Source organism: Trichomycterus rosablanca, chromosome 7 (genome assembly GCF_030014385.1).
Source record: "Trichomycterus rosablanca isolate fTriRos1 chromosome 7, fTriRos1.hap1, whole genome shotgun sequence".
NCBI lineage: Eukaryota > Metazoa > Chordata > Actinopteri > Siluriformes > Trichomycteridae > Trichomycterus > Trichomycterus rosablanca.
This window is the reverse complement of record NC_085994.1, coordinates 659,153-673,370: the sequence shown is the minus strand read 5'-3', so window position 1 is coordinate 673,370 and position 14,218 is coordinate 659,153. Positions and strand designations below refer to the sequence as shown.

The window sequence follows — 14,218 nt, the reverse complement described above, 5'->3', positions numbered from 1 at the left end:
GAACATATGAAGTCAGATCAACCCTGAAAACATCTAATACAGCTCTGGTAATTTAACAGAATGATAGTAAACATTAATAATTAATGAACGACCACAGAACACATCAACCAAAACGTGCACGGATTTATAAGCATACCTTTTCCGGGCATTTCGGCTGTAGGCTGTAAACGTCCTTTTTTGACAGTGTAATGGTCGGCTCGATCTGCCCTGCTTATTTATTGCACTGGATGGTGAATAGCCCGGGGCCCGGGGCCTCTTCGGGAAAAAGTGCAGGGAAAAAGCAAAGAGCTCGGTCAGCTGTGGCACTGCACTGCACTCAGGGCACGCCTGCTGAGCTCAGGAAAAAGCATGCATGCCTAAACAACTATTGTACGGTTTAATCCACTGCATTGTTTTCAACATGATGAGTCTTTATTACGCTGTACAGAGCAACATACGTGTAAAATATACTGTACATGTTTTAATAAGATATTCTTTTAGAAATGTACGTTTTAATGCTCTTTGTGTTACACAGTGACCTTTAAACGGTCATAGTTTCATTGAAATACTATTAGCAATTATTTAACTAACATATCGGACATTAAGGTTAAATTAACCTTTCAAATCATAACATGACTATAATAATATTACAGGTTAATTTAATAATTTAGATGAAACCATCAGTGGTGAAATTACCACTGAAATTAGGTGGACGTCAGATGGTTCTGGGAGTGGTGTTGAGTTTTAAAGATGTTGAGTTTCGAGGTATTTTTCTCCATAAGGATGTTTGGGAAACCTGTTAATGCGTCCATGGTCCCGTGGAGCTGCAGATATTTTAGTCTCATGTAAAATAATGAGGTTGTTTTTGACACTTAAACACTGAAAATAACACAAATATAATATAAACACACTGAAATACAATTACTAACAGTTACACATCAATAAAAATACAATAAAAGCTGCACTTTAGTTTTACTTCTTTATTGTTTCATTACGCTTCTTAATGCTGGAGATGCTTGATTCCCTTCAGCACCGGCGCATTCACATGAGAAGTGACAAAACCGCTTCTGCGCCGCTGTGCCGGTATTTCCTATGAAGTGTGACGGCGGTGCGCAAAACTTAGCGTGACTTACTGTAGTAAAACAGCGAGTGAGGAATGTGATTAGTGGAGGAACTTATGAGCAGTAATAATGAAGAGAAGTTTAGTGCTCCTGCCTCCTTCTTTTACTACATTAAACCACGTTAAGCTTTATTTTCAACCAGAAGCGTTTTAGACTCTGGGAGAAGCTGATTCTGATTCTCAGCATTTCTCAGAAGCTGGAGCTGTAACACAAGTTTAAAAGTGAAACAGGGAGGAGAATCCAGATAAACACAGATACATGTGGAGCTGTAACCCTGGATCTGCACCTTATTCCACACTGATGCAGATTCAGATCAGATTCACACGCTGATGAGCGCTGAACAAAGCGGCGGTCACACAAACATCGAATTTCAAAGATTTCGAGTTTAGGGGACGTTGAGTTAACATTACCGATTCAGCTACTTGTCATTGTATGTGCAGTATTGTTAATACTACTATTCTAACATACTGAGTAGTACGTACTAACCACTCTGTCAGCACAGCGTACTCCACCTATCTAAGATACTCTTTAGTACAGAAGTATGCGAGGTCTGGTTGCCATGGTGACATGCGTCATTCCAGGCGTAGGGATCTGTCAGCTCGGTCATGTGATGCGGTCTGTGTAGGGAAAATGTCGCTGTGAGGAATTCCAGGTAAATCTTCATTAACCGCGAATAATACATTTGATCCTTATATAATTCAGTCAGAATGAAAAGATGAAGTAAAAAAGACTTGTTGTGAGTGCTTGAGATGACTGACATTGTATAGCTGGGTTGCTTACGTCGGCAGGTTGCGTCTCTCTGGTTAGCAGGTTAGCTGGTTAGCTTCACTGCTTGGTTTCCTTAGCATAATGCTAATGCGAACCGCTCAGCAGCACTGACTCTCCGGTTCTGAGAGGAATGATTTGTATTTATTTGGTGTTTATGGCAAACACGAGTCTTAATTGTTTTGTTTTTTATCAGACAGACTGTTTTCGACATGAAATGAGTGCCTCACCAGTCATGCAAAATGTAGGAATACGGTTTGAGTGGTTTGTAGCTGCCCTGCCCTTTTCTCTTCAGCTGCTTAACAGTGTTCCGTGCAGTTCATGTTTATCATTTTACAGTTTACTTTTAATCAATCAGGGTGAATATGTGTCTAGCAGATGCATTTAAGTAGGCGCAATTTGTAATGTATGTGATATTTATAATTTATAATGTTTATAATTACTAAGACAACAGCTAACTGTACGGAATACTGTTACTGTGGTTATAATGGGAGGCCAGTGATGGAAATAATGCTCCCATAACTCAGACCTGTTATTTAAGCATATTTAAGCATTTGCAGCTACTCTTCTATTGAATTTTGTTGTAAAATGTCATTCATATAAGCCATTTTTGTGTCTTTTTGCCCACTAGGCAGCCCTCAGTGTGTGTGGCATGGCTGCAGTGTGGCAGCAGGTGCTGGCAGTGGATGCAAGGTGAGTGCCAGTCATTTCATTTCATTCACTTCATTTAATGCAATGTTATTAAATAATAAAAACACCGATTCATGCACTTATATCAAAGCTGTGGTGCATATTATCTTTGGGCTAAATGTTAATACAGTGGACCCTTGACTTATGAATGTAACTGGTTCTGAAGGGCTGTTCTTAAGTCAGAATGTTCGTTAGTTAAACCTGTTTTCTACATAAGAAATAATGTAAAAAGAATTAATCCGTGCCAGACCTCCCAAACCCCCCCTTACCCCTAACCTCTCTAATGTCTTAAATGCTCTTTTTTATTATAAATACACGTATATTTTCCCTTAATCTTAAATTATAGAATAGATAATACTGTAATAAACAATAATAAACAACAATACACAGTAGTACTGTACATAAACACACATCACATTTCAGTACAGTACGTGTGCTGCACCAAACACCATAATACATTTCCTTCTTTATTATATAAAGTGTATCTACCAGAAACAACAATAACTCTCATATTTCTCTATTATTTCCTTCTTTATTTCAGTAGTGTTGTATTTTGTAGGAAAGAATACTTTACTAAGCCGAATTCCTTCTTCTCTCTTACTCACTGTCCCCTCTGTCTGATACACAATGACACCTACTGGCAGGAGTAATTATACAACACCGAATAGTAATAGATTCATTTTCACAGCACTGCGCTTCCTCTGCACATTCTCTGGGACATTTTAATATAGAATTTTACAAAATATAAAGAAAACACCGTCCGCTCTCCGAATGTTCGCTCACTGTGTATATATACTGTATATATATATATAAAAAAATATATATATACAGTGTATCACAAAAGTGAGTACACCCCTCACATTTCTGCAGATATTTAAGTATATCTTTTCATGGGACAACACTGACAAAATGACACTTTGACACAATGAAAAGTAGTCTGTGTGCAGCTTATATAACAGTGTAAATTTATTCTTCCCTCAAAATAACTCAATATACAGCCATTAATGTCTAAACCACCGGCAACAAAAGTGAGTACACCCCTAAGTGAAAGTTCATGAAGTGTCAATATTTTGTGTGGCCACCATTATTTCCCAGAACTGCCTTAACTCTCCTGGGCATGGAGTTTACCAGAGCTTCACAGGTTGCCACTGGAATGCTTTTCCACTCCTCCATGACGACATCACGGAGCTGGCAGATATTCGAGACTTTGCGCTCCTCCACCTTCCGCTTGAGGATGCCCCAAAGATGTTCTATTGGGTTTAGGTCTGGAGACATGCTTGGCCAGTCCATCACCTTTACCCTCAGCCTCTTCAATAAAGCAGTGGTCATCGCGGGGGACCAAAACTTTATTGCTTTTTTTGTGCTTAAAATGTGAGGACATTCACACACTGTAACCCCAAATTTGCTCATGTCAGCTACACTTGATGGACAAAAGTATTGGGACCTCCTTCTAATTTTTAAATTCATGTGTTACAGCCACAACAGGTTTAATAAATCAAATATCTAAAATAAAAGTATATATACGCTTCTGACTTACATTTACATTCACGCTTTTATCCAAAGCGACTTACACTACAGTTACAGTATACAAGCAATTGAGGGTTAAGGGCCTTGGTCAAGGGCCCAACAACTGCAACCTAGCAGTGGTAGGGCTTGAATCAGCAACCTTCTGATTACTAGTCCAGTACCTTAACCACTAGGCGACGGCTTGCCCCTAAGACCCATTTTTGTTCCAGCATGACCTCGCCCCTGTGCACAAAGCACGCTCCAGCGTTCTACACAGATCCCTGACCTCAACAGCTCTGGTCAATCAGCACCCAGCCATACAAAAATCTTTTGTACTACTGACTGTGTAGTCCTCGTTATGCCCATATTTGGAGACCCGGGTCTAACTCAGATTTCCTATAGGAATAATGAACGGGGTTTTCAAAGAATCGTCTCTAACTTATCCTGTGCTGAATAAACACGTTCAGAACCCTGTACGTTTCGTCCTGTGTACATTTCTCTCCTGTACATCACCGGATCCTCTGAATTACGAGGTTGTTAAAAGGTCGTAATACTAATAACGCTACACGAAAGCTAACGCTACTGCGCGTTAATTACACGTCACTGAACTGCACCGATCAAAACGACGGAACGAGCGGCTCGCTTTTGGTGAGTGCAACCGAAGGCGTAACACCCGACCGTCCTCGCTTTCTACTTTAATGTAGCTAGCTACTAAAAATATCAACCAAAACTTGTTACGCCGGCGAATCGTGCTGCTTCGTGCGGCTATTTAAGAGGCTTATAAAAGAAAAAATTAAGAGGCTTCCAGTCTAGTGACGTCAATTCAGTGCGCAGTAGCGTTAGCTTACATGCAGCAATATTCATATTTTGACTCTTTAACAGCTTCATAATTCGGAGGATCCAGTGATAATAGACAGAAGAATCTCCATGAAACAAAACCTAACAGCTCTGGGACATTTTTTATGACTACAGGATGCGAGAGAGGCGATTTGCGAAATCTCCGTTCATTTCTCCTATTCACAATTTCTGTTAGACCCGGGTTACCAAATATGGGCATAACAACATGGTGTGGCCTACAAAATGACGACACGACTTCAGGTTTACATTAAAACACAGTCTGGGAACATTTATATTCCACAGGACCCTACGTAATAAAACAAGCCGGTCATGTCTGTGTAGACACCCGACCGGTCGATAGCACTGCTGTGATCATGGTTAAAAACATGCACAGCTGCTATTTCACCTTGTAACCACTAGAGGCACTGTTGTACCTCATTCTTAGTAAAAATGCTCATAATTTTGCATTTCTCTAACCTACAGGATGTGTATAATTGTACAGTGAGTCTGATTTGCTGTATTTATGTAACATATCACTGTTTTTGTGCCTCTCTCTCTGCCGCAGGTACAATGCTTACCGGACGCCCACGTTCCCCCAGTTCCGCACCCAGTACATCCGCCGGCGTAGCCAGCTGCTCAGAGAGAACGCCAAGTGTGGTTTCGAGCCGGTCCTGCGCAAACAGTACCTGCGCCTGCGCAGCCAGCTGCTCGCCCTGCGCTACGGGCCGCTGTCCGAGCAGAGCAGCTTCAGGGCCAGCAGTGTGCGCAGCTCACGCACTACACTGGACCGCATGGAGGTTAGATACCCCGGTTCCCGGGAGTGATGGGCACCCTGAGAACCAGAGGACGTTGTTATTTAGCAACACATATATGTTACTGTGTCCTAAAATTTTGTATACTGTCACATTTGTAAATATTCAACCCCCCCCCCAGGAGAGGAGAAAATACAGATTTATACCTGTATGCATTTCTGCAGAGCTGGATTTTCTTTTAAACAACACTTATATCAGTCTAACGATGCAGCAAATGAAGAAATACAATTAATGATGTGGCATTTTAAAGCAGCAGGAGATTTTATTCACCCACTATAGAATATTACTGATCTTATACTTACTGCTAGTCTAAGTAACCTAAATCTGGGTTCCAACATGATTAAACCCTGAGACTTGAAGCTGTGATGTGTTATATAGACACTACTCAGAGATTCAAGTGTACAAGGTGTGTTGCAGCCATGCTGTAAACAAAGGAGCTGCTCACAGAAGCTGAGAGAGTGGATTCTATTACACCAAAATAGCAAATGGGTGAAAAACCTTGCACGTACCTAGAGACGCCATTTGGAGTATTTTACAAGCACTGATCCCTATTATCCCCCGTCTCTGTGCAGCACCATCCATCAGCCAGCAGAGGGCGTGATCGCAGCAGCTATGAGGAATGCCCTGCTGCATTCCCTCCCTCAAACGAGCCGATCGTTGTCTGTATAGGCGCCTGGCCTGCCGTTAGCAGAGCTTTCCAGGGTGCTCCTGCCTTAAGCCCAGTGTTTCCCAGTGGACCTGGACCTGCTTGGACCCTGACCAGATAAAGTGGTTAATGAAAATCGAATCAAATGAAACGTTCTGTCACTTTTCGAATCTCTGTATTATTATGTACGAAGAATGAAGCTTATTTCCACCTACTCACCCCTACTCTCTCTCTCTCTCTCTCTCTCTCTCTTATGTTTTCTTTTGATTCTCTCATGTCCGTCTGTTTCTTTCTCTTTTCCTATGTTTGTATTTTCCCGCCTTCCTTTCGTTCCCCCCCTGTTCGTACCAGGACTTTGACGAGGACCCCAGGGCTCAGGGTGCTCGAGGTCACCGTCGCTCAGTAAGTCGTGGTTCCTATCAGCTGCAGGCCCAGATGAACCGGGCGGTGTATGAAGAAAGGTAGGTGCGTCTTAGACCATGTTTTGTGTGTGCGTCCCTATTTGCATTTCCCCCCACTTTTCCTCCCAATTTAGTCATATCCGACTCCCCTCTACATGTAAATTTTCGGCATTTGCTTTTATTATTCGTTATTATTTAACAGCAGAAAGTTTAGGGGTGCTCAGATCGGCCGGACGCCTATACAGATAGCGATGGGCTCGTCTGAGGGTGGGAGTGCCATAAGGATTCCTCATCGATGGCGCTGCAGACCTCCACTCCTGACCGAGGAGGGTCATGGCTTACACACGCCCCCTCCGACACGTGTGCAGCACCCACCGCTTCTTTTCACCCGCACCGGGCATATTCATACGGAGATCCGTATAGCGCACGGAGAGTCACAGTATCCCCCGTCTCTGTGCAGCACCATCGATCCGCCAGCAGAGGGCGTAACCGCAGCAGCTATGAGGAAGCCGAGCATCGTCTGTATAGGCGCACAGCTTGACGACGGCCCCCGAACTTTGTACTGTTGAGACGAATAATGAAAGCTCCACTTTTGAGGAAGCATGATGTAGCTTTAACCCTATACTTGTCTACCTGTAATTGGTGAATCGTTGCTAAATTTTCAGGCCCCCGGGCAGCTTGGTACCCACCTCTGTGGCAGAGGCGAGTCGTGCCATGGCAGGCGACACCACACTGAGCGAAAACTACGCCTTCGCCGGCATGCATCACATCTTCGACCAGCACGTCGACTCTGCAGGTGAAAACTTTATCAGATACAGCGGTACCTTGTAACTCGACGTCCCATAAACTTGAAATCTTTAAAACTCGACGCCCTTCGTGGAGAAATTTGTACCTTAAACTCGACGTGTGTGTGACCGTCGCTTTGTTCAACGCTCGGCTTGATCAGTGTGTGAACCTGCATCAGTGTGGAATAAGGTTCAGATCCAGGGTTACAGCTCCACATGTATCTGTGTTTATCTGGATTCTCCTCCCTGTTTCACTTTTAAACTTGTGTTACAGCTCCAGCTTCTGAGAAATGGTGAGAATCAGAATCAGCTTCTCCCAGAGTCTAAAACGCTTCTGGTTGAAAATAAAGCTTAACGTGGTTTAATGTAGTAAAAGAAGGAGACAGGAGCACTAAACTTCTCTTCATTATTACTGCTCATAAGTTCCTCCACTAATCACATTCCTCACTCGCTGTTTTACTACAGTAAGTCACGCTGAGTTTTGTGTGCAAGAGCGGTTTTGTCACTTCTCGTGTGAATGCGCCGGTGCTGAAGGGAATCGAGCATCTCCAGCATTAAGAAGCGTCAGGAAACAATAAAGAAGTAAAACTAAAGTGCAGCTTTTATTGTATTTTTATTGATGTGTAACTGTTAGTAATTGTATTTCAGTGTGTTTATATTATATTTGTGTTATTTTCAGTGTTTAAGTGTCAAAAACAACCTCATTATTTTACATGAGACTAAAATATCTGCAGCTCCACGGGACCATGGACGCATTAACAGGTTTCCCCAAACATCCTTATGTGGAAAAATACCTCGAAACTCAACGTCTTTAAAACTCAACACCACTCCCAGAACCCACTGACGTCCAGTTTTAAGTAACCGCTGTATTATAACGTTTAGGAGGCAGTAAGTGCTGTTTTAATGTCTTCTTCCCTCTTTGTGGTTGTTTCCTCTCTCCAGTTCCTCGACTGCAGTTCGCCAACGACGACAAGCACCTCCTGGCCTGCTGCTCGCTGGACGGGACCCTGTCCATCATGGCGCTGTCCCCGCTCCCCCCGACCGTCAAGGTCGCCCTGGAAGGCCACGCGGGTCCGGTGACCGACTTCGCCTGGTCGCTCAGCAACGACGTCATCGTGTCCACCTCGCTGGACGGGACGCTGCGCATCTGGAACACGGAGGACGGCCGGTGCATCCGCGAGGTCAGCGACCCCGAATCCAGCGAGCTCCTGTGCTGCACCTTCCAGCCCATGAACAACAACCTCACCGTGGTGAGTCCGGGTTCATTGACTGCAGCAGCAGTTTAGGGAAGGCTCTTTCCTGTTCCAGCATGAGCCCTGAGCTCAGCCCAGCTCAACAGCTCTGGGATGAAGCGGAACGCCGACTGATTAATCAGTGCCCAGCTATACAAATAAATGCTGTCCTCTTGTGTGCTACTGAATGGGCACAAATTCCCACACACAGACACACCTCAAAGTCTTTTTCTTCTCAGATAAGCGGCTTGTTGTTCTAGCTGAAATGGTCACACCTGGGTCTCTCTGTGGTAGCTCGGTGATTAAGGTACTTGATTAGAAATCAGAAGGTTGCCAGTTCAAGCCCAATCACCGCCAGGTTGCATTCAGTGTTGATTGTAATTCGCTTTGGATAAAAGCACCTGCTAAATGCCCAACATGTAAATGTTCTATGGGATCCAATATGCTCATGGCCATGTGTCCAAATACTTTTGGCCATATAGTGCAGATCCTGGACCAGATCAAACCTAATCTTTCGCTCCAAGCCCAGATAACCCAGGACCAGGAGGTTCTCGAGATAACCAGTCCATGTGGTCAGTCCATTCTGCTCCTGTGTGCAGGTTGGGAACAGTAAACACCTGCTTCAAGTGGTGAACATCTCCACCGGGAAGAAGGTCAAAGGGGGCTCCAGCAAACTGACCGGCCGGGTGCTGTCGCTATCGTTCGACGCCCCGGGGAGGATCCTGTGGGCTGGCGATGACCGAGGGAGCATCTTCTCCTTCCTCTTTGACATGGCTACAGGTAGGAACCCGAACTGCAGATTTAATTTGACCAGTAGGGCCAAATCAGAAAGAAACCCTGTTTGACCTCCCCCCTCTCGGACACGGCCAGTTTTGTCTGGTTGAGAGCGCAGCCAGGCTGGTAGCACCTCTAAGAATGAAAAAATACTGATGTGCACAGATGATACATAGTTTATTTAATGATTAATTTTAGTGATTAATCTGATGGTACAGTAATTACACTGTATTAATAAAGTTACGGCACTTGGGTGGCGCTCAGGCGTCCTGGGGATCCAGTGTTCGAGTCTGAACTGTGCTATCAGCCGGTTTGGCATCAGCACAAACATGACTAGGTGGCTGAAACAATCCTCAGTGCCCGGAAAGAAATAGGAGCGTTCCGTCAGGGAGGGCATCCGGCCCTAAAACAGTTCCAAGTCTGGTATGAGGACCAGATCTGCTCTGGCGACCCTTATATATGGGAGCAGCTGAAAGGGAACAATAATAGTAATACTGTATATGCTAAATGCTGTACATGTATTTAGAAGACCTGGTGTTGGCCCGTGCATGAAGATAAACAGACTGCATTTAAGTGAGTGTGCGAAAATAGGGACAGTGGAGGTCTGTAATAACTCAAAACTGTCAATTAAGATGCCCTAAAGTTTCTAAAAGTTCCTCTTAATGTTCTTAAGGCCAAACTTTTCAACTTCGCAATTAAATTCTGGAGTCTGCAGTGAGATAAAATCTTATAAACGACCAAATAACTGAGCAGGATTTTCAGATTTCATATCAATGAGAAGTTTTAGTAGTTTTATAGGTTCATACAGGAACTATGGAGCAACTCTGGGTTTAGATACTTTATTAATCCTGAGGAAGATTTTTGGCCTCCAGTAGAAGAACTAATACAAATACAAATAAGGTAAGTAGGGTGTAGTGAATGTACAATATACATTATGCAATGTTAAAGATATCGTTATAGGTATACAGCGGTACCTTGTAACTGGACGTCAGTGGGTTCTGGGAGTGGTGTTGAGTTTTAAAGACGTTGTTTGGAGAACCTGTTAATGCGTCCATGGTCCCGTGGAGCTGCAGATATTTTAGTCTCATGTCAAATAATGAGGTTGTTTTTGACACTTAAACACTGAAAATAACACAAATATAATATAAACACACTGAAATACAATTACTAACAGTTACACATCAATAAAAATACAATAAAAGCTGCACTTTAGTTTTACTTCTTTATTGTTTCCTGACGCTTCTTAATGCTGGAGATGCTCGATGTTGGAATATCGTATTCCCTTCAGCACCGGCGCATTTTTTTGTGCCGTTATTTCCTATGAAGTGTGACGGCGGTGCACAAAACTCAGCGTGACTTACTGTAGTAAAACAGCGAGTGAGGAATGTGATTAGTGGAGGAACTTATGAGCAGTAATAATGAAGAGAAGTTTAGTGCTCCTGTCTCCTTCTTTTACTACATTAAACCACGTTAAGCTTTATTTTCAACCAGAAGCGTTTTAGACTCTGGGAGAAGCTGATTCTGATTCTCAGCATTTCTCAGAAGCTGGAGCTGTAACACAAGTTTAAAAGTGAAACAGGGAGGAGAATCCAGATAAACACAGATACATGTGGAGCTGTAACCCTGGATCTGCACCTTATTCCACACTGATGCAGGTTCAGATCAGATTCACACGCTGATCAGGGTTAATTTAAAATTAAATAAATACATTTTAAAAAAGCCTGGATATGGTGGTACGAACGTGCGTCTCAGTTTGAGTTTGGGTTTGCTGTGCAGGGAAGCTGACCAAAGCTAAGAGACTGGTGGTGAGCGAGGGAAGCCCGATTTCCAGCATCTCGGCCCGGTCGTGGATCAGCCGAGAGGCTCGGGACCCGTCACTCCTCATCAATGCCTGCGTCAATAAACTGCTGCTCTACAGGTCAGAACAACAACCACACACACACACACACACACACATACAGTATATACAGTATATATATATGCAAGAATGTGTGCATAAAGAAGGTGCACCCTTATTTCTAAGAGATTGGTACCAGAGCTTGGGCGTGGTGATAAACGGTTGATGTTTCTGGCTCTGCAGGGTTGTGGATAATGAAGGAACCCTGCAGCTGAAGAGAAGCTTCCCAATCCAGCACAGCTCTCAGCTCATCCACAGCATCTTCTGCCCACTGATGTCGTTCAGACAAGGCGCCTGTGTTGGTAAGGATAAAGTGTATAAACGGCTGTACTAGGAATGGCTGTTTTGTTCATATTGACAGATATACTGTATATGTACGTATAATACTATGTATAGTATATATGCTATAATTAGGTGATTATGGAATAATTCTGACAGGCCTGCTTGTTATTAGCATTGACCTCGTGCTGCCATGGTCATTATCCAAAGTGACTTACAGTACTGTAACAGCATACAGTCAGAGCAATTAAGGGTTAAGGGCCTCGCTCGTGTGTCTATACAGACATGATTGGCTGTTGTCTGAGACTGGTTTGATGGTTAAGTGCCCTGTTCAGGGTATTCCTGCCCTACGTCCAGTATTTTCCCATGAAACCAGACCCGCCGTGACCCTGACCAGGATAAAGTGGGTGATAGAAAATAAAAATAAAATGACAAGTCCCTGACTTTGGTCTCCGTTGCTTCTAACGTGTCGGTATCACTCTCCCGCTCGCAGTGACCGGCGCCGAAGACGCGTGCGTTTACTTTTTCGATGTGGAGCGCAACACTAAAGCGATCGTGAACAAGCTGCAGGGGCACAGCGGCCCCGTCCTGGACGTCAGCTTCAACTGCGACGAGAGTTTACTGGCCTCCTCCGACGCCACGGGCATGGTCATCGTCTGGAGACGCGAGCAGAAGTAATAACGAAAATGCTGTTAATGCTAAACTTCCACTCAATCAGCAGCTCAAGTCCGACCCCGCCGTAACGACCCCTCGCACATCTGTCTGATGTTCCGCTCTCCTGACGTTCCTGTGCGCTGTTCCTAATTCATTTATCAGTTCTGATTGTGATGCTTGATGCTCGGCACAAATGTCTTATATAAATTATTGCCTCAGTAAGAGAGAGAGAAATTTTATGCTGTGTGTGTGTGTGTGTGTGTGTGCGCATGTAAGTGAACGACCTCAATGTTTAATGGTGATGAGATGATGTTGGCTTATAAAATAACACTACTGTATTTATGAACATTAGAAAGTAATAAAGTTCATCACACACTCTTTTTGTAGTATCTGCTTATTTGTTGACGTGCACGGTGACGTCACACACGTTTCAGGAACCTGCAGTGTTTAAGTAAAAGTGTTTAACCCCCTTTTAGCCTAAATCACATTGCTGGAAAGGGTCTCGAGTGTCGTGTCTAATTAAACTTAGTTATCAATTACATTTGATTACCAGTTTGATTAAAAAAAGGCAGCAAATTCTTCTTTCTTCTCCCTCGCTGGTATGAACTGATATGAATATTCTGAACGGGGTTGTGTGCCCACCCTTTCCCCCACTGACTGCACCTTTACACCCGTCGGCGGCGAATTCTTACAAAGACTCATGTCAGCGTGTTTAGACGACGACGACGACGTCAGGGTGCCATATTTGTAGGTACAGGGCCGTAATCACAATATACAAACGTATTCAGATGCTCAAAATGCCCCCCAGTATACTGATGTCAAAATGATAAATACACACTTTCCACTCACTGGCTTTGTTAGGATCTGTCAGTGTTTCTCATCAGTTTTCCTATCATAGTTGTGGGTGGCGTGGAGTAAAGTTGTGGGTCGTAGGGTTCGAATCTGCAGCGTTGCTATCGGCTGGTTGGCGTGATCGAGGAAAGTAGGATGGGTGAGGCCTGCGATGGTCCAGCGCCCTGTCCAGTGATTCCGGGGAAACCAAACCCACTGCGACCCCGACCAGAATAAAACAGTGGTAAAACATAAAAATTAAATTGGGGGAAAAGAACCAGGACTCACTAAATGTCAAAAAACTCAATTAAGATCCACAGAGGGTAACGTACAACAACACTAGGACATGGGTTTGAATGTTAAATCTTGTATTTGGTTGATGTCTGAGAAGTTTGACATGTTCTCCACGTATCAGCATGTTTTCTTTGAGAATTCCAGTTTTATATCACCTCCTAAAGTCATGCAGTAGGGGGATTTGCTTCTCTAAACTGCTCATTGATGTGACTGAGTAATGGTGCATGCAGTTTGTATTGCTTTGTGAAGGCGCCCTGTTCATGGTGTATTCCTGGTTTTGAGTTATTATAGGTGGCGCCAGTACTAACTGCGACCCTGATCTTAATAAAGTGGTTAATCGAAATGAATAAATGAAATTTGATTTAACATTAGTTGTCAAAATAGTAAAAAGTTCCAGTGAAACTATAAAGGTCGCTGTGATGGGGTGTGAGAGCTACCGTAATGTACGTATTATCAACGCAGTCTCCGTTTAAAAGGTGAATCGCTCAATAGTAGGATGTTAAATTATTTTATTGGGGGGAAAAAAAAAAATCGAAATTTAAAGTAGAAATAAACTCACCTAATTCACAAACTTAAATGAATTACATTAATGTAACTTCGTTTGCGAGGATGGAATGCAAAGGCGTAGTGAGTTTGCTGTGCGCATTTTTACAAATTATACGGTAACCCTGGAAAAGGAGGCAAAATTTAAACTAGACAAACGGACAAAATCTAA

At 43.4% G+C, this 14,218-nt stretch overlaps 1 protein-coding gene and 1 long non-coding RNA gene across 3 annotated transcripts; one reads left to right on the top strand and one right to left on the bottom strand.

Annotated features, from left to right (window-relative positions):
- Positions 1 to 1,687: 1,687 nt before the first annotated feature.
- wdr13 (WD repeat domain 13) lies at positions 1,688 to 12,756 on the top strand. Of its 2 annotated transcripts, none has more exons than XM_062998794.1 (10): positions 1,688 to 1,752; positions 2,497 to 2,558; positions 5,464 to 5,695; positions 6,708 to 6,817; positions 7,423 to 7,553; positions 8,485 to 8,792; positions 9,374 to 9,554; positions 11,325 to 11,466; positions 11,629 to 11,747; positions 12,218 to 12,756. In XM_062998794.1, the coding sequence occupies exons 2-10, from the start codon at positions 2,518 to 2,520 to the stop codon at positions 12,400 to 12,402; spliced, it is 1,449 nt and encodes a 482-aa protein (XP_062854864.1). In that variant the 5' UTR covers positions 1,688 to 1,752; positions 2,497 to 2,517; the 3' UTR covers positions 12,403 to 12,756. The 2 variants fall into 2 exon arrangements, with proteins under 2 accessions (XP_062854864.1, XP_062854863.1); XM_062998793.1 differs by lacking the exon at positions 1,688 to 1,752 and adding an exon at positions 2,091 to 2,109.
- Positions 9,714 to 10,905, bottom strand: LOC134318053 (uncharacterized). The gene is made up of 3 exons (XR_010013328.1): positions 10,768 to 10,905; positions 10,523 to 10,670; positions 9,714 to 10,017 (listed from the first exon to the last, which is right to left on the bottom strand). It is a non-coding gene; the product is annotated as an uncharacterized LOC134318053 (long non-coding RNA).
- Positions 12,757 to 14,218: the final 1,462 nt, after the last annotated feature.